Source organism: Lissotriton helveticus, chromosome 10 (genome assembly GCF_964261635.1).
Source record: "Lissotriton helveticus chromosome 10, aLisHel1.1, whole genome shotgun sequence".
NCBI lineage: Eukaryota > Metazoa > Chordata > Amphibia > Caudata > Salamandridae > Lissotriton > Lissotriton helveticus.
The window spans coordinates 923,657,197-923,680,037 of record NC_136071.1 but is presented as its reverse complement, the minus strand read 5'-3'; the positions used below and the strand labels follow the sequence as shown (position 1 = coordinate 923,680,037).

Here is a 22,841-nt window from a genome sequence, read left to right as displayed (position 1 = left end):
AAGGGATTTGAATTTCGGCCCATATCTTAAGTTTGACTTGTGGAAGGAATGTTGACTTTCACCTCCGTCTTTCTACTGGAGATGTGAGCAAAAACCCATTATTTTGAAATCTGTGTTCTCATGTGTCATATAAGTGTAAATTGCTTGAGAGGATAAAACCGTTTGTACTACTCAGTCATTTTTTAACCTGTCAGGTTTTACCTTTCAATTTTCAAGCCAATTTTTTAAAGGTGATACATCAGATTGAACATCACTTTCTTGGGAAATGCATTGTTTTTGCAAAGCAATTGTTTCAACCAAAACCTTCAAGTGGAAAGCGCTTGTAGGTAATTGAGCAGCTTGGAACTTTAAACAGACAAGCCAGATTAGAAAAATATATCTTAATTATTATATTTTGTAAACCTGAAGTTAAAAGATAAACGAGGCATTGGCGCATTTGCGCATAAAAAATAAATGCATATTTCACCATGATGTGCAGTTCTACCTTCCTGTGGAAATGGTTATTGCTTCAGCTTTTTTGCAGAAACCAGGTACGTCCCTGCTTCTGCCACACTTTTCATATCATCTGCCCTGGGATGATGAAACAATGCATCTGCAAAACTGAACATTGATCTTGCTAATTGCACCTGCCACTTTATGTTGGCCTGCTGTTTTTATTTAGCCTTCTTTCCAGACACCATTCCAATTGTTAAATGGTGAGAATACACACAGTGACAGATATAGTGTTTCCTGGGTGATTTATATTACAGAGTGCAGCATTGTTGTTGCAGTGAATCATGATTTATCGTCTCCTTTTGCCACATATAACCTTTTAAAACGCTAGAAAAATGCCAGTGCCGCTTTATCGCTTATATATGACCGGCCCCATCATTTTCGAAAGTAGGTTTTTCAGGCGGTTGGTACAATGAGCACGAATTTCTCACCTCTTCCAAGAAAAATACAAACGTATTAGTCAGCCGCCTATGGCAACATTCCCCAGACAGCTCAGTAAGATCTTATTTCTGCCATTTTTTCATTCACAAAATATTGGTATTTAACTCCTGAAGATGGAACCGCTCTCTGTCAAAACAATGGTAATTTATGTAGATTCCAAAGCCCACAGAACACACCCATCTCTGAGGTTCATATTGACTATATGTAGAATTACAGACGGGTAACAGAGGATTACAGATATGTTTTTCACCGATAGGTTCAGAGTGACATCAATTAGACAGAGTGAAGCACCCACAACCGACTATCCTGAGCTGTCATTGATTACTCTTTGTATTTGGCTAATTCTGATAGAAGTCATTTAATTGGCTACATTTGATGTCACACTTAGAGAAAACACAGCCCACAGAGGACACTGTAATGGATGGGCATACCGTGTACTCCTTGCCAGCTATTCAGTCTTGTCCAGGCTGTCCAAAGAGCGCCTCAGTTAAAGCAGCTGCTGATAAACTGGTTCTTTTTTCTACAAAGTATCATCTGGAAAAGAACATAGTCCCAGGCACCAAAATAAAAATGACTCCCATTAGCGAATCGGATAACTAAAATGGGGGCCTACGTTTACAAATAGAGCCAGTTATGAACTTGTAAAGACACACTGTATATGTGTTTTGCTAAGAAGGAGAGAATATGCATTTGCGCTTCCTGCAGGTAATGTTTGTGGTAATAGCAGAGAAACCAGCAGTAAATCTGGCCCTCAGACCATAAAACAGGCCCACAGTCAGCCAAAATACCGGCCCACACGCCGGCCTATTAGACCAGCCCATTAGGCACTGCCCGATTGCACTATAGGCCAGCCCGACCCTGAAAAATATCAACCCATTACTGTAGAAACAATCTTAAGGCTGAAGTAGATGCTTTTGTACTTGTGAATTGTGAATCTCCCCTTAGTGCTGAAACCATGAAAACCATTTGGCAAAACTATGTGCTACCTCACCGGCAATGGTTTTAGGAAATAAGTGAGAGGACAACCGCAAATCCCCAGGGCCTAAATTGGTTGAACACAGGCTTAACAGCAGAGGAGTTGGAATTTTATCATACTCTCATTGAGGCGTTATCAATCCTGAATGGAAGGATAAGAGGGGACATTCCAGAGGTGTAAGATAATGTACCAATGTGTGCCCGGAGTGGCTCTATGGCAGGTCTCACCAGGAGTGTACCTGGGCCAGTTCACAATAACTAAGACTGCCAGCGATAAAGTATGAGAGAAGCTTTAAGTGTCGCAAACCCATCCATGACTGCTAGGCAAGAGACTGATGAGTCACCTTAACCAAGGGATTGGTTACTTTTGTAATCTCCGAAAAAGGAACCAATACACTCAAAACATTTATTACAGTTCAAATTTCTCTTGCATAGCAGACATTTTTAATTAAGCATTCTGCTTCTTTTTAATGCTAGAAGTATTAGATTAAATGGAAATGTAATTTTTGACAGCATACAGAAAAAAATACATTCTAGTAGTGTTTTAATTTATCTACATGTGGTTCCTTGTCATTTTGTCATCTAATCACTTTAGATTGCGGACTTCTATTTTTGTGCCAGGGAAGCAATGCACTTAGCCGGTTACCATAAAAGTGAGCTGTTTGGAAACTTTAAGGAGTCAATTATATATTTCTGTACACAGTCCAGAGATCTTCTTCAAGGTGAGAACTTGTATTAAACAAATAAAAGTCTCTCCTGGTGCTCTAATACTTAGTAGCGGGGAAAAAATCGTCACAAAAATATCTGCAGTCTTCTGCTGGTAAAAAAAGATAAAAAATCAGACAGTTTCAGAAAAAGCACAAGAAATTAAAAACGCAACAAATAAATGTTGTGAGTCTGGTAGAATACATAACATAGCACATTACATATTAAGGTCGAGTTTAAAATCAACATGTGACTACTTATTTTAGGAAGAAGGAACCTAGTAGGTGGCATTCCCCTGTAAAAGAAACATTTCGAAATGGGTTTTGTGGTGGAACAAAAGGAAAAGGATGTGCTGTGGTAATGGAGGCAGGGATTTATTGGGGGTTTCCTGATGTGTTTAAGAGACTAATTACAAATTCAGTTTTTTAACGATTTTACACTAAAGAATCGCCATGGTGATTCTTCTTTTACAATAAAAACACTTAACCTAATAATTGGTCCTACCCTTTAATGGAGGAGGTCACTATTTAACTCTCCCAAAATACATTTGGGTTATGTATGTACTCTTTTTTCAACTGTATTTTTCATTTGGGACATAGGTACACTTGCATCAGTCGGGGAGGGGGAGAGAGTGTGAGGGTGAGGGTGAGTGTGAGAATGAGTGTGTGTGTGTGTGTACAACAGATCACTGAACATATGTATATACTGCTTCTGGTGTCTAATAAAACATTCACATTGGACCATTGCAGTTAAATAAAATAAAAATAAATAGTACCATTCATCACAGGTGGTTTGGCATATATGTGAAGTTGTTTTCTCTGAGGCGCGCAATAGTATTTTTAATGACTAACATGCTCCAACCCTGTAGTCTGTTAGAAACATGTTTAATGCCACGAGAACATAAACTTCTTTTGAATCCTTCAAAAACATGATCATTTGAATCTTTGTTGTAGAAATCTTAAATGGGGTGTTCAGCAATAGGTTAGGTACAAGCGTAATTTCTTGTGATATAATAAGAAAACATGTGTCATAATTATTCAATAAACCAACTGGCTCATAATGTAGAGAACAAACTCTGCTGAATATTACCACTGTGCAAAATATGGTGTGTGGGCTGGCAAAACAGCTTCGTTTAAAAAGATGTAGAAACTGGTCTGATTCCCTTCTGTGTTTTAATCTTTTTTTAAACAAAACATATTTCCCATAAGTTGACATGCTCATGCGGTGACCCTGCACGTCTAAACTTTGAAAAAAGTTTGAATAAAGTTCTAAAGTTGAAAAATAGTTTGCAATGCACTAAAAAATGGAAATATATAATTCAAATGCAGTCCGTGTGAGTACAATATTTCCAAGAGAGGTACATTGATATTCTTCATTTTACACACAATTATGTTTCTTGCTGCATGGGGCACCTAAAGCATTAAGTAATCTAGGATATATGGTCTTACCATTGAAACCATCAAATGGAGCACCTCCTAGATAGCCTAAGTATGAAAATGTATGAAAATACAATGAGAGAGTGGACTTTTAGGGATGCACATTTCTTTCAATTCCCTAAACAAGGTCTAAAGTTGTGTAGGCACCCCTGAGCTTGCAGCATAGTGCTAATTCAATGGTACATATGAAAATGCATGCTTCGAATGCACTTGCATGTTTTCCTTTGAAAAAAACCAATGGTTCAGGCTTGTATGGGGCTCATGTGGAGTTGCGTCCCAGTGAAATGAAAGTAAGGATACTAGTCATTTGATGTGATTGGCACACATTTTGAATGACAGATCTTTTGAATAGCATTCTATACTGCCTAGTGCATAAAGAAGAGTCCATGTGTGGGCACCTCAACTTGGAGTGGCTGGTGACAATTCAGTTGTATGTTGCTACAATGTGTAGCATTCCCAGGTACTCCAAACACCTTCATACATTATTTATAATTAAAACACAAATCCTGAAAATAAAATTAGCCATTGTAGACAACTGGCTAAAATAAAACAATTGACACGAAGCACCCAAACCTCCCCCCCACCCACCCCCTTCTCTGCGATTTTCATCTAGGGATGGTACAAGCATTTAACAATCGCAAAGAACATGAAAAAAGACAGAAATATGTTAAAGTGGGATGTCCAGCCAAAAAGGTGTACAGTCAGTCAACAACTGATTCCATAAAGGAAGTAACATTGATAATCACAGATATATGGTTGTCATCTTAGTTTAATGGACCAATCTCAAGACAAATGCACAGATTCCATACCAAAAGAGTGTTAACCTTAAAACTGTTCATTAGAAAAAACAACTGAATGTGTACCAGTTCAAGTGAGGTAAAGCTGTCAAACAACTACTCACTCTAAAAAAACACACCTTGACCTCTATTTTTTCGTCCAGAGACTGCGAAAATGTAGTTATTGCTCAGTGTTGCTGTATATTCTAGGTAGCTCTCTAGGCATATGATCCAAGAGTTTGATTTAATTTCAAGCGCACAGTGAGCTCCTTATATGAAAGGCACACTTTCCCACGCCATCAATACCAGCACGCATTTAAAGAAGCTGCATATAAATTGTTCAAAGACGCCCATTTTCATACTTGCTCAGGCATCAATGCATAACCCTTAAACTGAGGCCCAGCTGCAGTGACTTCAAAGAACAACAAGAGATGGGGAGTTTTATACATGATACCTCACCTCATGCTGCCACTAGAACATGCAGCCTTAAGGTTAGGACATTAAGTTATATTTAGCTGCCCTCAAATGCCTCCTAGGTGCAATAAAATGGCTGCCACATATCATACCTTCCCCAACAGAGTGTTAATGTGTACTACGAGTAAGAGTAAGAGGAATGACGTAGGGGCTGCATGAAAACATTTAGGGGATGAGGCACATTGAAAACTGGAGGACATGTCTGTGGAAGAAAGGGGCCTAGATTGTCAAGAATAGGTTGATTGAGTCGGGAGGGACAGAAGAAAAACCGCTGGAAAATCTAGACTGATTAAACTTATTCCAGTTTAGAATTGCTCATTTCCTTAAGGTCTAGGGCCCAACTTTGAAGATTTAAGGAGTCATAGTGGTTCTGAAGGCGTATGAAGTGGTGGAGGCGGGAGTATTAATAGGAATGTGCGTCGCAATTGTCTATGTTGCCCTAATTGTGTTGTGTTGAAGTTGTGTGTCTTTCGTTCTAGTGATATATACGATTTAATTTTGTAAATTTGTAAACGCGTGTGATGTTGAGAAAATGACGTTTTTATGTGGCTCGTCGCAGTCCAAGATCCTGGGGTAGATAAGAAAATATTGTGTTTTTTCTTGTCTGCTAAGTATTGTGGTATCATATTGTGAGGTATCATCGATATCTCACTTGAGATGGGGATCCATAACTGACTGTTGTGATTGTACTAATAGTGATTGGCACTAGCAGACCCTATTGTGCAAAAGTGGAAACTACATTAGTCAGGGTGATTTGCGCTGGTTGAGATTTCATCTGTGTGTGCTCGTGTCGAAGTTGGCGAGTATTCCTTCCAACGATTTCTTGTGTGAGTGATTACTTTGAATTCTTTAGTGGAGCAGAAAAGTTATTTGTTTACTGTGCTTGTTTAGAGTTTAGAAATATTAGAGGTATGAGAAGAGTGTAAAGGAGCAGCAAGAACTGCTTTGGAGAGTACTACACTGGGATAGGTCCACTGGTACGAACTTTCGTGTTGGGATTGGTTGGTGTGTCATCAGGTCTTGCATTGTGATAGGTCCAATGAGAAAGGATTGTGCGGATATTGGATGCGAATATTAATCTGTATGGAATTGTAATTCATACATAACATTGACAATATTTAACAGAATTTCCACTGTTAAATTGTTGGAATCATGAAGTGTTACAGGGCCCTAAGAGACTTAATGAGGGGTGATGTGTGAAATCCTATCCATGAGGGTGAGGCAGCTCCACCGGAAGGTATGCCAGGTCATTACATGGAAACAAAGATAGGCCTTCACATGTGTCAGTGGCTTCATCAATGGCATAAGGAGGAGCATTAAGATTTCCACAACATGGCACAGTTGACCTTAGGGTTATTGAGAATTTGAGGGGAATATTATATGACATGAAACTTCCTCCTGGACCTGTACAGTATAAAGCCTTAAATGCTTTGGAATGTGCAGCACACGCAAAGGAGAAAGAAAAATATCAGACGAGAGCAAAGAGAGCACTGTGTCCATACGCTGATGCTAAATGGGAGGAACAGCATAGGTGGACAAAATTAATAGTCGAGACATCTAGATTGTATCCTGCATTAACAAGAGAGAAAACAGGGAAATGAAGGTAACAATGCTGCAGAAAAATCTAGTACTGATAGTGAATCTGGGGGTGGTCTTTTGGATGCTATGCTATCATCATGTCCACCACCTTATGTTCCTCTGTCTCCAGATCTAGATGGTGCTACAACATCTAGTAGTACTGTTGCCACAGTCCCTGTTGATCCGCATGTGGTTTAGATTGGGGTTCACTTCCAATCATTTCAGTTGCAGCCGCACCTATTGAGACAGCTTCTACTGTAGTTGCCCCGGTTGTTTCTACTTCTATTGTGACTGTTCCTGAACCAATGTCACAAGTCATATCAGCTCAGACATTAGCTATTCTAGTTGTTTCTACAACAGTATCCATTGCCACAAATGTTGCTGATCCAGGACCTGTAGGTTGAGTAACTACAAGAGGGTTTATCCCAACGTTGCAAAATTCACAGATTGTCGCCTGGAGCCCACCACAATTTGTTCCACCTCTGAAAGAAGGGAGAAAACTTAATTTCAAGAATCCAGTTACTCAAGGAGGAATAGGACCATTTGATAAGGAGATTTTGCCCCCATGGTTTGAAGAGGCACCAGAGAGTAGAGGGATAGGAGCAACGGAGTCACCATCTACAAGTCAAGAACGAACTAGACCCTAAAACATATAAAAAAATTAAAGGTGGGTATTGGAAGAAATTATTAAGGAATGTTTCGACATCTCTCACCTGAGTCAATATCAGGAAAATTAGCTGATATATCGGAGTTGAGAGCCTATTAGGCATGCAGCTACGACACATGAGAAATTAACAAAATTGACATGGAAACATGAGGTTGGCCATCTCCAAGAGCCTTCCTTTAAAGAAAAGTTTCATGGAACAACTAGGTAATGAAGAGATTGTCACTATGCGATCTTCAGGAATTAAATTACATATTGCTGAAGTAGTTAAATACATTTCGTAAATGGAGTGATTTTAACAGGTTAGAACACAGGTGGGGCAAAGTAACAGGGAAAGAAAAAGAAGGAAACAGACAATGTAGAGATAAGTGGTAAACCGCCTCCAGCACCACCAGATGAAAATAAGGCTCTGACATTCCCTATGTGGGAGATACCAGGTGGAGAGTGTGTTCAAGTGCCATGGAGTCGGGATGATCATAGGTCATTTACGAACAATTTCTTGAACATCAGAGAGAATCCTTCACAATGGAACACTCAGGCTAAAAGGTTTGCTAAGATTTATAATGTTTTGTGGACATTGTGGTACTGTGTGATTTATAAGCGGAGTGTAAGATAGCTATTCAATGGCCACTTACAGAACCCCTGAGGGATCCCTGGACTTGTGGACCATCTCCTATGGTGAAGAGAAAGTATGAAAAGGTGATCACTTTCTTGAAGGAAGAGAAGGAACCAGTGCTTGCCTACTATAAGTCTGTAACAGGTGTTTAAACCGAACGGTGGTCAAGAAAATCCTGAAAAGCGAGATTTGGAAAGCTTTGTGTTACAGTTTGTTTTTGCACTGCACCCAGAGATCAGTAAGCACATACATAAAAATTTTATTTGCTGGCACACTAAACCATTAGATGCAATCCTGAGATATACCAAGTACTACAATGATTAGCAATGCATGAAGCAGAAAAGACCTAAGGAGAGATTTATGTTTGCCCAAATGAAGATGGCAGAGAAAGTGTTTCATAATCAAACAAATTTGGGAAATGATGGTGGAATGCAAGGTGTTGATTACCAGAGGGGAGGTCAGGTGATACAAGGAAGAACTGGTGTTCCACAAGGTAGAGGTCGAGATTTTCTAGTGATCCAAATTCAGGTGTAGATATTGCGGCGCTGAAGAAATCGACTCCCTATCAATATTGTAACAGAACTAGGCATTGAAAGAGGGGTGTGAACAGAATCCTAGTAGGGTAGTTGGTGATGGACAACTGCAGAATGTTAATCAGACTCAAATGCAGAAAGTCAATGGTTCGGCAAATGCAAATTCCAAATCAGTCACAAGCCCCAATAATGCAAGTCCAGCAAGCTCCAATGCCTCCACAGACGTGCAACACTAGACATAAAGCGAATCAAGTTACAAGAGCAAACCAGAATTCTTTTCAAAATCAAAATCCCATTTCAAAAAATTCCCCATTTTCGAGAATAAGAACTTTGACTCCAACAATTCATAATGATGGTGGCTGTGAGGGGAGGAAGATTGTGTACTTGGCTCAGTCTTAGATGTAGCCCAGAGTGGGCGATTTGTAGAAGGGGAAGTGAATTGCCACCAAGTGTCATTTTTAATCAACACTGGTGCTACCCATTCCAATGTTAGAACAGCTGATGTTCCTGACCTACCCTTCTCAGCAACGAATATCCAAGTTGTAGGTGTTACAAATAAACAAATAACTAGCCCGGTCTCTAAGAAAGTCCCTGTAAAAATAGACTAATTTCAAGAGGATGACCAGTTTGTTATGTGTAATTCAAGACCTGTAAACCTGTAATGGGTGCCTCTCTTGTGCAAATCAAACTGCACAATATATTGTACACTGAATGCTGTCTAGATCCAAACACATGATGAGGATGTTGAATTTAGGATGGCCATACAAGGGACAGCAGTTGGACTGTTCCATGTGAGAACAGTAGAGTACTTACCTCCAGTTTTATGAGATACTGTGAAACCCAAAGTGTGGGATTTCTCAGGTAAAGACATTAAAGATGTAGAACCTGTCTGAATAATGGTTAAACCTAATGCTGAGTTTCCAAGAATGCCACCATACAATCTCACACTTGAGGCAGCGGCTGGAATCACTCCAGTGATTCCATCAATGCTCTGACAAGGAATATGAGATAAATGTTTTTTAAATCCATGCAACTTGCCTATCACAGGCTTACAAAAGTTAAATAGCAAGTATAGAATAGGGCAGGTCTTCTGACAAATTAACAGTATAGCCATTCCATGGTGTCCCTGGTACAAGAATCCAGCAACAATATTGCTTCAGATACCCTGTGATGCTGAAGGGTTCACTGTAGTTGATCTTCACCAAGCTTTCTTCTCAATTCTATTACAAGAGGATAGTTAATATTCGTTTTCTTTCCAGTTCAAAAATAGAATGTTGGCATGGTGCGGAGTTCCACAAGGGTAGACAGAGAGCCCATCGATCTTCTTTCAAATCTTGAAAAAGAATATTGAGTCATTACAAATGCACTAGAATTCCGTTCTTGATGACCTGCTTGTGGTGCCAAGTACACAAGAAGCCTGTAAACAGAATCAGATTGCTCTGCTACATCATTTAGCTGAGAACAAATAAAAGGTGTCCCTGAGCAAGATGCATGTGAAAAAGAAGTCCTATACCCAAGATTTCTCATTGAGACGCGAAGGAAGGTGTCACAAGAGTACTTCTATTTTGAAAATGAATCTACCTAAAATGCAGAGAAAAGTCCAAATGTTTTGGGAATGGTGGGCTATTGTAGACCGTGAATACCCAATGTTTCCCTTCTGGCCATGCCCTTACTGAAGCTGGCACACAAAGATGTGCATGATCTGCTCCTATAAGACAATGGATTATTTTAAAGCGTTCCTAGAGGTGAGAGAGTCTCTCATGCCCCGGCACTAGGAATGCCTGATTACTGTAAAATGTTCACTTTGTTTTGCAGTGAGGGGGGGGTTGCGCTCTCTCAGTGCTCACTCAATTGCATGAAGACTCTTGAAGACCTGTAGCATATTTCTCGACTATCCTTGACCTATGTAGCTGCAGGTCTGCCTTAAAGCGGTGCAGCAGTTGGTGCCAGTATTGAGAGAAGCGAGAGTATAGTGATGGGACATCCTCTTACGGTGATGGCTCCGCATTCAGTCGAGATTTTCCTAGTACTAAGATTTAACTGGTACTAAGAGATAATATGTACTAAGTAGTACTTGTAATAAGTACTAGTACTAAGTACTAGTAATACGAGAGAATGTGTGGCAAACAGCAGACTTACAAAGTACAACCAATTGATTCTTGCTGCTGAAAATGTGAGATCATGCTACATTGTTACCATTGCCAGAAAATGAATTTGATGAGTAAGAGGCTGAGCATGACTAACTTGATATTACAGCCAATAACTGACATTAAGGATAAACCCCTTAATGGAGCAATTATTTAATATTTGTTGATGGCTCATGTTTAAGAGATAGAGGAGAATTTGAGAGCAGCTTACACTGTCTAATGCGGTCTGTACATATCAAAAAATAGTAGAAGCCTCCTGGCTTCGAGGTGTCACCTCGGCTCAAGTAGCAGAACTGGTTGCCCTTATTAGAGGCTGTTATCTTTCAGACCAATTGAGGGTGATGATATTTACGAACAGTCAATATTGCTTCGGTGTGGTCCATTACTTTGGGCAGTTATGGCCACTGGGGGGATTCATGACTTAGTTCGGATCTCCTATCCATAATCGAGAAAATTGCCACAAGGAATTGCAGTTGTTAAATGCATAGCCCACAGGAGTGGAAATTATTACATGACCACAGGAAACAGATATTTCAAATAGGTTGCTTGGTATTGTGAAACTGTGGCATGTGCATTTAACGGAGAGTATGCAATGAATCTGATGTAGACACTACTTTTTCTATGCTGTTGTCTGTAGCAGATACTTAGAAGGAAATCAAAAGATTTCTAGAGAAAGTGTCAGAAGTAAAGCAACAAGGACGGGTCAGAGAAGGAGGTGTTAAGAACACAAATGAAATTTAGGTTTCAGCAGATGAAAAAACTGTGCTGCCTCATTGTTGGTTATTTTCAACGAATAGACATTTTCATGGACCCGAACACATAGGAAGAGATGCCATGGTTAGATTGTTCACACAGAATCGGTTCAATTCCTGATTTAGAGTTTTAGCTGATGAATTGTGTCACAGATGTGTGACATGTCAGCAAAGGATTCAGAGTCCGGTAGATCAGGGGGACCCTTTAACAGAATGCAACTGGATTTTAGCGAGATGCTGGACTGTAACAGGCTCAGAAATATCCTGGCCAAAGAATGAATTTCCTCCCGATGGGTGGAAGCCTACCCAACATGGAGAAATGACAATCTCACTGTAGCCAAACTGCTGTTGCGAGAACTCAAAACACAATTTGGATTTCTGGTTTCTCTGGAGTCAGACTGAGGGACTCATCTTAAAAAGGAGATCCTTAGAATCCTTTGTGGGGCACTACAAGTGGATCAGAGATGACATTGTAGCTACAGACCAGAAGCTTCAAGAATTGTTGAATAGTTTAATGAGATAATGAAGCCTTGTTTAGCCAAATTATGTGCATCCACTTTTCTAAAATGGCCAAATGCTTTGCCTTTAGTGTTGATGAGTCTCTGAAGTTCAGACTGAATAACAGGCTTGTCCCGGGAAACATCCTTTACAACTCAACTTTTACCATGCAGTGCCTTTACGACGCAACGCGTTGTAAAGGCATGCGTGGTAAAAGCATGCGTCGTAATGTCATACATCCGCTTGTCCCACATGAAATACTCATTGGACATGCAATGAGACTGCCTCCTGTGCCTGCAAATGTGCTTCTAAATATCACAGATTGGAAGATTCTCTCCTACTGCAAAGGACTGGCCGATGTGGTGCATTCTGTTTCTCACCAGGTTCAAACTGTTACTGCCATTCCAAACCAAGAACAATGCCATGACCTATGTCCTGGTGATTGGGTCCTAGTAAAAATCGCACACTCAGAAATTCTGTTTGGAGCCTAGGTGGAAAGGACCCTACCAGGTAATCCTGATTATCATCACTGCTGTTAAATGTGGTGGACGGCCTAACTGGATCCATGCTACCCATACACAAAGTGTGAGATGCCTGCTTGATGAAGTGGTGAAGTTTCAAACAGGTTTGCGACCTCCTATGCCTAGATGTTCTAAAGGACCACTGATGGTTTTTATACATCAAAGTTCTCCAGGTATCCAGATACTCAAGGTCTGGTGGAATGGTGTGGAAGCATCTCTAGAGGAGGAGGATCTGAGACCAAAGAGGAAGGATACTGTTGAAAACCCACAGGTACATATGAGTGACCCTGATGAAGAAACAGATGAGAAGGAAAGGAAAGCTCAAGTAGAAAAATGGACAAAGAACAGAGAGGGGATGATCTATGACTTGGGGAGGGGAGCCCAATGTCCCCTCCCATGAAAAAAACTGGCCCTGGGGAACAGGGTCCCTAGGGTTGCTATGAGGTTTGGGGAAGGGTGCTGCTTACCCCATCACCTTTTTTTTTAATGGCCTCAAGAAGGCTCAGGGAAGGGGCCACAGGTCCCCCTCCCCTTATTGTAATGTTCAACCCCGAGGGATGGGGTCCTCCTCTACATATTAATAATTTGCGGTAAGGGGTGGGGTCCATATAGCCTCCAGAAGGCTCAGGGGCGGGTGGCCACATGCCCCCTCCCCTAAAACCATAATTGCGATGAGTGTCCGGGCACCATTCCGGGGAAGGTGGAGAAGGTTCAAAAACTGCAGGAACTCACTTTAAAAAAATAATAATAAACACGGGACAGCAAAGCATGAAATATCTATACATTTTGAACCTTAATTTCTTAAAAACTACTCACTTATTTACACTAATCACAATCATGCTTTCTGGACCAAGACCTAGCTTTCTGTCAAATTTGATGAAATTCCTTTCAGCTGTAGCTATGTCTTCTTTTCCTATGGAAAACCTATTTTTCTTTGCCCTTGCCTGATGGATCACCCGAAAACTTTCCAAGAAGAAGTCGAGGTGGATGAGTCTTTTTTTGTTTTAAAATTTAGTGAAGATTCGTCACATGGTGCCATAGTTCTAAACAAACCAAAAATGGTGAGGGAGAGAGAGAGAGAGAGATGGGGAGGGAGAGAGAGATAGATGGAGATGGGGAGGGAGAGAGAGAGATAGAAAGAGAGAGAGAGAGAGAGAGAGAGATATAGAGAGAGATATAGAGAGAGATAGAGAGAGATATAGAGAGAGAGAGATAGAGAGAGAGAGAGATAGAGAGAGAGAGAGATAGAGAGAGAGAGAGAGAGAGAGAGAGAGAGAGAGAGAGAGAGAGAGAGAGAGAGAGAGAGAGAGAGAGAGAGAGAGATAGAGAGAAGAGAAGAGAGAAGAGAGAGAGAACTTTTATTTTTTGGGAAAATATGAGGTGGTGAGAACTAAAAAAGGCCATCTTCTGCGAAAAGGTATTTATTTATTGTTCTACTCTTTAAGGCCCTGCTTCTTCCTGTACGACCAGTGCACAACACTCAAATTATGGTAATTTTAGAAGAAGTGAACATGTGGCAAAATTACCAATTTTCAGAATTGGTCATACACCGAGCTACTGGAATTAGGAGATTCTGCATCCGTGGCATTTAACGTTTAATTATGTATGGATTTGCTGCACTTACCGCATGTTCCATAATCTTCTGCATATTTGGCATATTTTAACAAAAATTCGTTTGTAGCTCAACTAGATCAAAACTTACTAAAAACATTGCCACACATGTTGCAGATCATTGGCAGGTCACCTTTCAGTGGTTGATTGCTGAATTTATACCTTAGACTGAAACTAATAAGATGAAACCTTTGCACACATAGGGCCTAATCACGAATTTGGTAGTGTGCGCCGAGTCCGCCACGCTGCCGCTAGCCAAAGCTGTGGTCAGACCGCCTGCCAGATTAGGAGTTTCCCCCTGTCTGGTGGGCTGGGTTTTTGAAGTTTCCACAGCGATGCCCTGAAAATGGGCACTTCAATGGGAAAGCCAAAAACAGTTCCTGCAGAGCATGGACAAATAAGTCCATGCCGTGCATAAACTGGGGTGCATGCATACAGGGGGGCACATGTCGTGCCCACAGCATGCATCACAGGGCGCAGAGGCACAAAGGGGCCCTATAGGGTCCGCTGTGTTTCCTCTCTGCGAGAGTTTTCTTGATGGAGGAACTCCTAATATGCTTGGCGGGACCGTGGTGGTTCCACCAAGTATATGGATGCCTCCTGACCACCGTAACACCGCCAGGGAACAGCCCTTCCCTGGTGGCTGCGGTAGGGCAATCCAATCCGACTCCCCCACTACTGTTAAGTATTACAGCCTCAAACGTTTTGCATTAGGACGCATAATTTGACTTTCCTTGCTGCATAGTTTGCATTTTCTTGCTGCTTAATTTGGTCGTCTCCTGCCACAAACTTTCACTGTCCATTGTCATACAACTTGTCCCAGGTTATTCCAAGTAACGATAACATCTAACACACTGCACTGGCTGCAATTCAACCTTGAATTAATTGCGCGCCTGTCTAAAATTATATTCTCGAAATGTTATTGTATAAACAGGGCATGGTATAGATTTTCGAAATGACGTACATATGAGACGTTTGGTTAGCGAAGATGACTGAACATCTGAAATCCATTTTTAATCATTACAAACGTCCCCTCTAACTTGGCGCGTGGGAGAGCCACACATTGAATTCTAAAGGCGGTCGCGCGCGCATGGTAATGTGCTCCAAGCCACGCGCCCGCCCTACGTGTGCTGTTCATACGTGAACAAGATGTGCTGGTTCGTGTGACAGCAGCTCTGCTGGGGTCTTACCTAGCTCCGGGGGGAGCACGGTCAGCCGGTTTCCCTGTATATGAAGTTCCTTCAACTGCGCGAGTTCGCCCGTCTCTTTGGGCAGCGATACAAGGTCGTTATCCCGGAGGCTGATCTAATTGGAAACACAAAGTTGTCAGAAACCATTTTCGCATAAAATACAACAACAGCCTACCAACTCTCACTTATGCATTCTATGCCCCCACCGCCTCCCGCTTGATGCCTTCTATTTATTTACGAGGCCTCTGCTGATGAGAGAGCGGCGGTAGCAGGGCCAGCGTTTTATTCCTGCAAAATAAACCTTACTACTTCTTAAATTGCCTCGATTCTACTTCTACAAGAGCTACGAACGCGCATTGATTTTTCAGGAATTTAGATAAATTACTTACTATCTGCAACTTCGTGAGCTTCCCAATATCTGGCGGCAGGGTTTCGAAATCGTTGTCACTTAGATAGAGCGCGCGCAGGGTGGCTGCAAATTAAACAGCAATATATAAGCAGGGTGGCACATAAACCGGCCATTTGAGGCCTGATCAATAGCAGAGAGTCAGCTCTGATTAATAACCCCGACATGGTGAAAAGCCTTTGACACATCCAGGGCTCACAATAATAACAAGCAGGTCAAACTCAGATTTACCGGCACACTGTAGCGCGGATGTGTTGTGGGAAATATCTATAGACCAGAGGACTGGCGCAATTAACTACTTCCACCGTGACCCAGAGTAGAAGTTTTTGTCAGTTGATTTAAATGCCAACTGTCAAAGGTGTTTTTTCTTCCCTTTGTTTCCAACCGCTGTTTATTAATATGGTTACCGGGTGTCGAAGGTAAAATGCTCCAGTCCCGATCTTTGCTTTCAAAATTTGAAACCCTAGTAATTTGATGCTTTAATACGGTATACCCCTATAATTTTGAACCCTTTATTTCCCACTACCAATTTTTCGGAACCATAAAAAAACATAATACATTATATATTCAAGAACAAAACCAGAGGCTTGGGGGTTTATAACCATTATGCTAAAATACTGAAGATATATATATATATATATATATATATATACACACACACATATACATATACATGTACACACACCTATACATACATACACACAAATTACACACACACGCACATTAAAGGGTAAAAACAAGGTAGTGTTAATACTTAGAAATCATTTATTACATTTAATACACAGAAATAAAATAAGACAAAGCGATTTAAAATAATACGAAATAAATGTATGCAAAATAATTGTAGAGGCATCGAAGAGGTCAAAATAAAATGTAACATTGAATCTTTTAATATAATTCGTGGGACTCTCTGGAACCAAGAATGCAAAACAAAATGCATTAAGTGGTTAAATACAAATCTAGGACTGGAGTATTGTGTCCTTGGTGACATTAGGCCAACTGAAAATCTCATTTATTAACCATTTTAGTAGAAGTTGACGTTTTGGTGGTCTTTGACTAGGTATAGCACTTTGCTGCCTTTTGACTAGGTTTGGGCACGAGAAATACAACATGCTTACAAATCCAAAAACAAAAATCTAGAAACCCATGATTTTATGGAAAACGTTAGCGATATTTAAGACTATCCTATTTTTTGCACACAACACATCAAGCTTTACAGCTAAAATACAGATTAGGTTAAAATAGGTTATCTACATTTTGTATAACGGTGTCCTGAAGAAAGTCAACTAAAGTCTCTTCCTTGAGACAAAGCTGACTTGTCTTTTCATGCCTTTATCCAGCTCACATTCAGGGGCACCTGGGGCTCACGCCTACTTCTTAACATGTACAAAGTCCACCCAACATGTTGCTCAGTCTTATACCATTTGCACATACTCACGTCCTTAATGGTATCGTTTCACAACAATTAGCCTGTGGATAGAAATGCTTGGGTCAGGGACTGAAGCCTATTTGTTCGGTTCTCAGTCTGCGGCCCAGGGGCAGTCCGTCATTAAGGTCTCCGGGGCTCTGTCCACCTCCCTTTTCCAAAGCATGTTGAGTGTCTGTCAGGCTGAGCATCGATCATCCTGAAAGACACTCACTGTATCAGGGTCAGGCAGCCGGGCGCTTTGCCTCTGCTATTGCACAAGCACCTGGGAGCCTGAGCCAAGCTTTGCTGCGTTGAAGATTTCACAGCCCTGATGACGTGACCCCAGCAGCACAGCAAAGCCCTGTGAGGCCGACCCCACACGATTAGGGGGAGCATCACTGACAGAATCAGACCTGGGTGCTTAAGGTTTAAGCCCTGAAGTGCCCAGGGCTGACTGACTATCAATGACGCTCCATCACAGAGTTAGGTGATGGGGAGGGTGGGAGATCGGCAAGTCCCACTGACCCACACCCCACACCCCACTCTGTGAGGCCTCCCAGAAGGTCCTCTTCTAACTGATTGATCCAGCACAAGGTCAACCAATAAGAGGAGAAGGAGGGATCTTCAGTCTATCTCTTCCTTACCAGAAGCCCCAGGAACCACTGGTGGCTTTCTAATTCTCCCTTTTGCCACCAGATGTCACCGCCTCAGCCCAGCACGTGCTTGCGGAATGTTGGAAGTGTGTGTGTGCGTACGAATGGATGCGCATCTGCGTGTGCAGTCTGAATAGACGTGTGCGTGTGCGTGATGGTGAATGTTGGGTGTATGTGTGCATGCTTGTGAATGGGTGTACATGAGTGTATGTGGACAGGTCTGAGTTTGTGTGTGGCTGCCCCACTTCTCATGCACATTAGGAGCCACGGCTGATGTAGCTTATCCCTCCTAGGCCACCACATACGGCTGGTTGACCGGGGTGTAGAGAAGCTGGTGCAAGGCAGTAGTTGCCAACTAGGGTACATGAACAAATACGTTAAGCACATGCTGGGCACTCTTCCCATACTCGAGATTTTCTGTAGATTACCTGTGCATGTGGCAGCAATTTAGTGAAATCTCCCCAGATAAATGACTACGTGGGCTGAAACAACCATCCTAATAGCCGTTTTCTCCACTGTGTCATTGTCCTTTAGGGGGGAGTCTATTTGACTAGCTCGTCTTCTTTGCTTTTCACAATATAACATGTATTAAAATGTGGATTCACCTGTTTATTCCAGCAAGGCGCTTTCAGCTGATGCAGAGGTAAAACCCTTGCATGGAGAGGTCAATGCCATCTGTGGTAGGACTGTGAGATTTACCAATCTATGGGTTTGGCACTGTTGCCTTACAGTGGATGTGGGAGGCACTCGCTCACTTGCTTCCGCTGCTGGGCCATAACCTGATGTATGCTCTGCAATAGGGGCTATAGGGTGGGTACTCTCATGCTTTTATTCACTTTTTTATTAGAACACATTAAGTATTTAACAAAGCTTGCATATAATTAATCATGCGTGGGCTTTTTTAATCATATAACCAAGCTGAACCTCTACTGCATCAATGGTATAATGCTTCCCCCACCCCCCTATCCCAGTGCCTCTGTACCCAGCTGGCCTCTTGTATCCCTCAATATATTGTTATTGGCTGATACGTATGTCAATATCAAACAATTCCAATAGGAAGGGAAACAGGCAGAAGCAGGAGATGTAAAGGTGGAACATTTCAGAACTCCACTCAAAAGAGGCATAACAAAAAAAAATGTCAGTTTTGCTCAAGTCGTGAGCTAGAAGGCTGTACAGCAAAAGAAGTTCATATTCCAAAAGTGAAGCCACGTCAGACGACAAATACACGTAAATATTGCTTACTGAGGTAGAAGAAGTTTCCAGGCAGGGCATTTTCATTCAAGTTGTTATAAGTCAGGTCGAGCACCTCAAGAGCTGGTAAAGAGCCAAATCCTCTGGGCAATGTGCTCAACCTGTTCATGCTGTTAAACAAAGAGACAAGTGTTTACAATACAACCAAGGGCATCTCCGTACTCTATACATTCTGCAGCATTCTAGAATCCCGTCAAATGGACGCTATAATCCAAACAATGGGACTTTTTTAAATGTGAATTTAAAACGGCGTAGAAGGATGAATCATCAATGTGTTACTCGCAAATAAAGTCTGCAAGAACAAAGCAAGCGAACGGCTAACAAAATAAAACACAACTCACCCAGTTGAATTTGCACTGTATGCGTTCGAATGCAGGTTGTATATTTAACTTTACAGAGATTGGGCCCAAAACTTCTATTTAGAAAACGAAAACCCAGATCTTACTTTCGGATAAGCAGAGTCACGTGTAAACCCGTTATTCAGTGAACATTTGTTCCATCTCTTTTCACCATTGAAGCTTCGTCACAGATAAATGTCACACTTTCTATCTCTCTGCAAGAACTTTGCTTGTAACGCTCTGGCAGCTGTTAGGGTTCATATTTTGCAGTAGGGTTTCCCTGTGGCTGCCCATCTTTGTCTGCCTCCAATGCAATGATAGATAGAAGGCTAAGGACATTGCCACTGGACACACTTTTACTCCAATTTGCTTCTAAATACACCGACCCAATTGCCCACAATTTATCCATCCACCCCTGCAGATGCTTTCAGTCTAACTCTGCTCCTTCCACTTATTTGAACTTTTGGCCATACCATAACTTAGTGTTACCCACTCTCAACACTCTCGGCCCTTCCCTCTTCAGTCCACATCTCCTCCGAAGGTTTTTCGCACTAAGGTTATCACCCAATTCCTTTCAAACCTTTCCAATGCTGCCCATACCAGTACCTTCTGTTTTCTTCTAAGTACTTTAGCTTACCCTCCTCTTGAAAGGCAATGTGAGCAAAGCAGGACTGGCCGTAGCGGGCATCAGGCATTTGCTCAGGAGGCTGGACGGGTGGCAGTCAATATTGGAGGGTGGGGGCAATTTTGTTACCGGGTGGCGGTTTTGCAGTGATGCGGCAATCACGGCACCCAGTGACAAAAGGAGCAGTGTTGGGGGCCGATTTTGTTAAGCAAAAGTGCTTCCTGCTTGACCCCCGGCCCCTCTCCCCAAGGGTGTGGGCTGACCCAACAAAATTGATAGGGCTGCTTCGGGATCACAGTCCGGCCCTGAATGAGAAGACACATGATGTACGACAGACTTCTGCCCATCCCCTCATTTACCACTATTCCAATTTTCACAAGAGGGAGTCTGTGAGTACCACTGTTTGATGCATTCTTGTACTGGTCCCAACTTCTTACTTGGCTCTTTTTCACACCTGCTCTACCCCTCCTCTATTAGCACTTGACACGTTAATGACAAAAAAGGTGAAATGTTAAGATTCAGTGGTAACAGAAATATTTTTGGCTCAATAATAAGTCTAACAAGAAATAGCAAAGCCAATATGTACCGCCTTTGAGACCCATTGGCTTTGCCAATAGTTTTTAGCCATGCTGTATGGCATGTGCAATGCTGTGCAGTGTGACTGAAGTAACAACAAGCAAAAGGCTTTGATGCAGCCGGTGGCCTCATTTGGTAGGCAATTTATACAAAGAAATTGGTATAAAAGGAATGAATGCAGCACAATTTACGAGTAGAGCACATTTAATTACTCTCTCAAAAATTCATACTTTTAAGAAATATATCAAAACATTTTCATAACACACATGCGCAGAGGCACCTAATCAATTAAATACATCCAGTAATGACATGTATCACAACATTCTGTACAACAACAAATACCAACAATTTTTATATATATACATATACAACAACACAATGACCCTTACAAAAATAGTTCTCACTAGTGTCCGCCTTACACTTCAGGGTAAACCACTTGGAGGTAGTCAGGGTGACACACCTAAGGCAAATAAATCAATAGACCTAATTCTAATGAGGCACCCTACAAATATGCAAAAGATTCTAGTTATCGCCACTCCTCCTTAGAAGTGTCGACGTGACCACGTTTCAGCCTTTTCTTCTTAGACCTCGTCAGGACAGGGTATACACATTAATGTACCAAATCTTCACAGGACCGGGGTACGGGAAAATGCACACCATATGGGTGTCTATATTTTCAGGAACAATGACCTCCCACTCAATTTAGTGGAGAGCCCTCCAACACGGGCTAATGGGTGGTCTTCATCCGTAACAAAATCGTATATGAGGGATTAATCCAATTTAACTTTAAACGTCGGGAATCCAAGTTTCCGCAGTTCACCACTATGCTTAACCGGACGCCTCAGTCACCTGGAAAGCCTCCCTCATTTGGTAGGCACACACCTCCCACGCCTACAAAGTGATGCTTGTGCTTTCTTATTCTTTTAGTTACCAATCTGAGTTGGAATGGAAACTAAAAAGAAAATATCAAATAAAGCATTATTTTTGTTTTTGAAGTGGCAGGCAGACTGCTGGAGAAGAAGCAATGTGGAGGAGGGTGGGAACAAACGCTAGGCAACCCGAGTACAAGAGTACACATGCGGATGGCTATAGATTAAAATGTTAAGCAACACATCAGTCATGGTACCCCTCATGTCCCTCAGTAATGGTATATTACTCACTGCATATCTGCATTTATTGTTTATTCCATGCAGTTTAGTCATGTGGTATTATAAACAAAGACTTTTAACCAGAACCAAGACTGGTGACTATTAGCATAGTTGCTTTCCTCCTGTCAATTCATTGTAAAAAGCATTCTGTGGGACAGTAAGAAGAGTTTTCTCACATCACTTATTCTGATTGTTCCTAATAAATGGGGGGGGGGGGAGCTTTTGCACTAAAGTAATAAACGTGTGTTCATTAGCACTCTTGCATTAAATAAAAAAATATTAGGACACATTTGTTTTCATAGGCATTGGAATACATATTTCTGCTTGCTCTGGGCTTGTATTAAGCACAAAACTAATTCCCTGACCTGACTGCAAATGAAAGAGGGTTGTTAACACAGCAGGCCTTTACTGCGACAGACCAAAAATCCCCTACACACATAGGATACCTACCTGTCTGGCTATACAGCGGATACTGCATTTCATTCTTTTAATCTTTAAAGACTTTCCCATCAATCAGTATGAAACCATACACAAGCAGTAAGGATGCATTAGATTTTTTTAAAATCTTTGTCAAAACATCTTTCCCACTCTGCAATTCAAGAACAATGTACCCTTTAATAGATATCCATTCCAGCGAATTATCTAATGAAAAGAAGATTCCCAGATTCAGTTCTTAAAATGTAACAATTTCAGCTGCTTGTGACAGCATCAGTACACACCAAATGGTGGCCGTCGACGCCCACAGCAAAGATATTGCAAAACCAAGATCTGTGGCTTGGTTCAGCTGAAACACCTATTTCGGGTTAATGCATTGGATATAAAAATGAAATGAAAATTGCTGTAAATGCACAGAAGCGCATCTTCCAATTGTAGCCCCTGAATATGTTAACCCTTCAGTTTAGGCTGGTAAATATCCACTCTGGAACTTCATTCTGCTTTTGGGTCTCGAAAGCAGGTACGGTAAGGTGCTACCTTTTAAAATATTCTTCCCACATAAAAATCTGTTCGGTGAGGATATTATCTGTAC

The 22,841-nt window shown here is 41.5% G+C and overlaps 1 protein-coding gene across 1 annotated transcript in view; it reads right to left on the bottom strand.

Moving 5' to 3' along the window:
* Positions 1 to 22,841, bottom strand: part of RSU1 (Ras suppressor protein 1) — a 646,217-nt gene that overhangs the window by 358,622 nt on the left and 264,754 nt on the right. The window contains exons 5-7 of the mRNA XM_078663579.1: positions 19,119 to 19,237; positions 15,799 to 15,881; positions 15,410 to 15,524 (exon numbers count right to left, since the gene is read on the bottom strand). Of these exons, the coding sequence (XP_078519705.1) occupies positions 15,410 to 15,524; positions 15,799 to 15,881; positions 19,119 to 19,237 (317 nt within the window). The remainder of the gene's footprint in view (positions 1 to 15,409; positions 15,525 to 15,798; positions 15,882 to 19,118; positions 19,238 to 22,841) is intronic.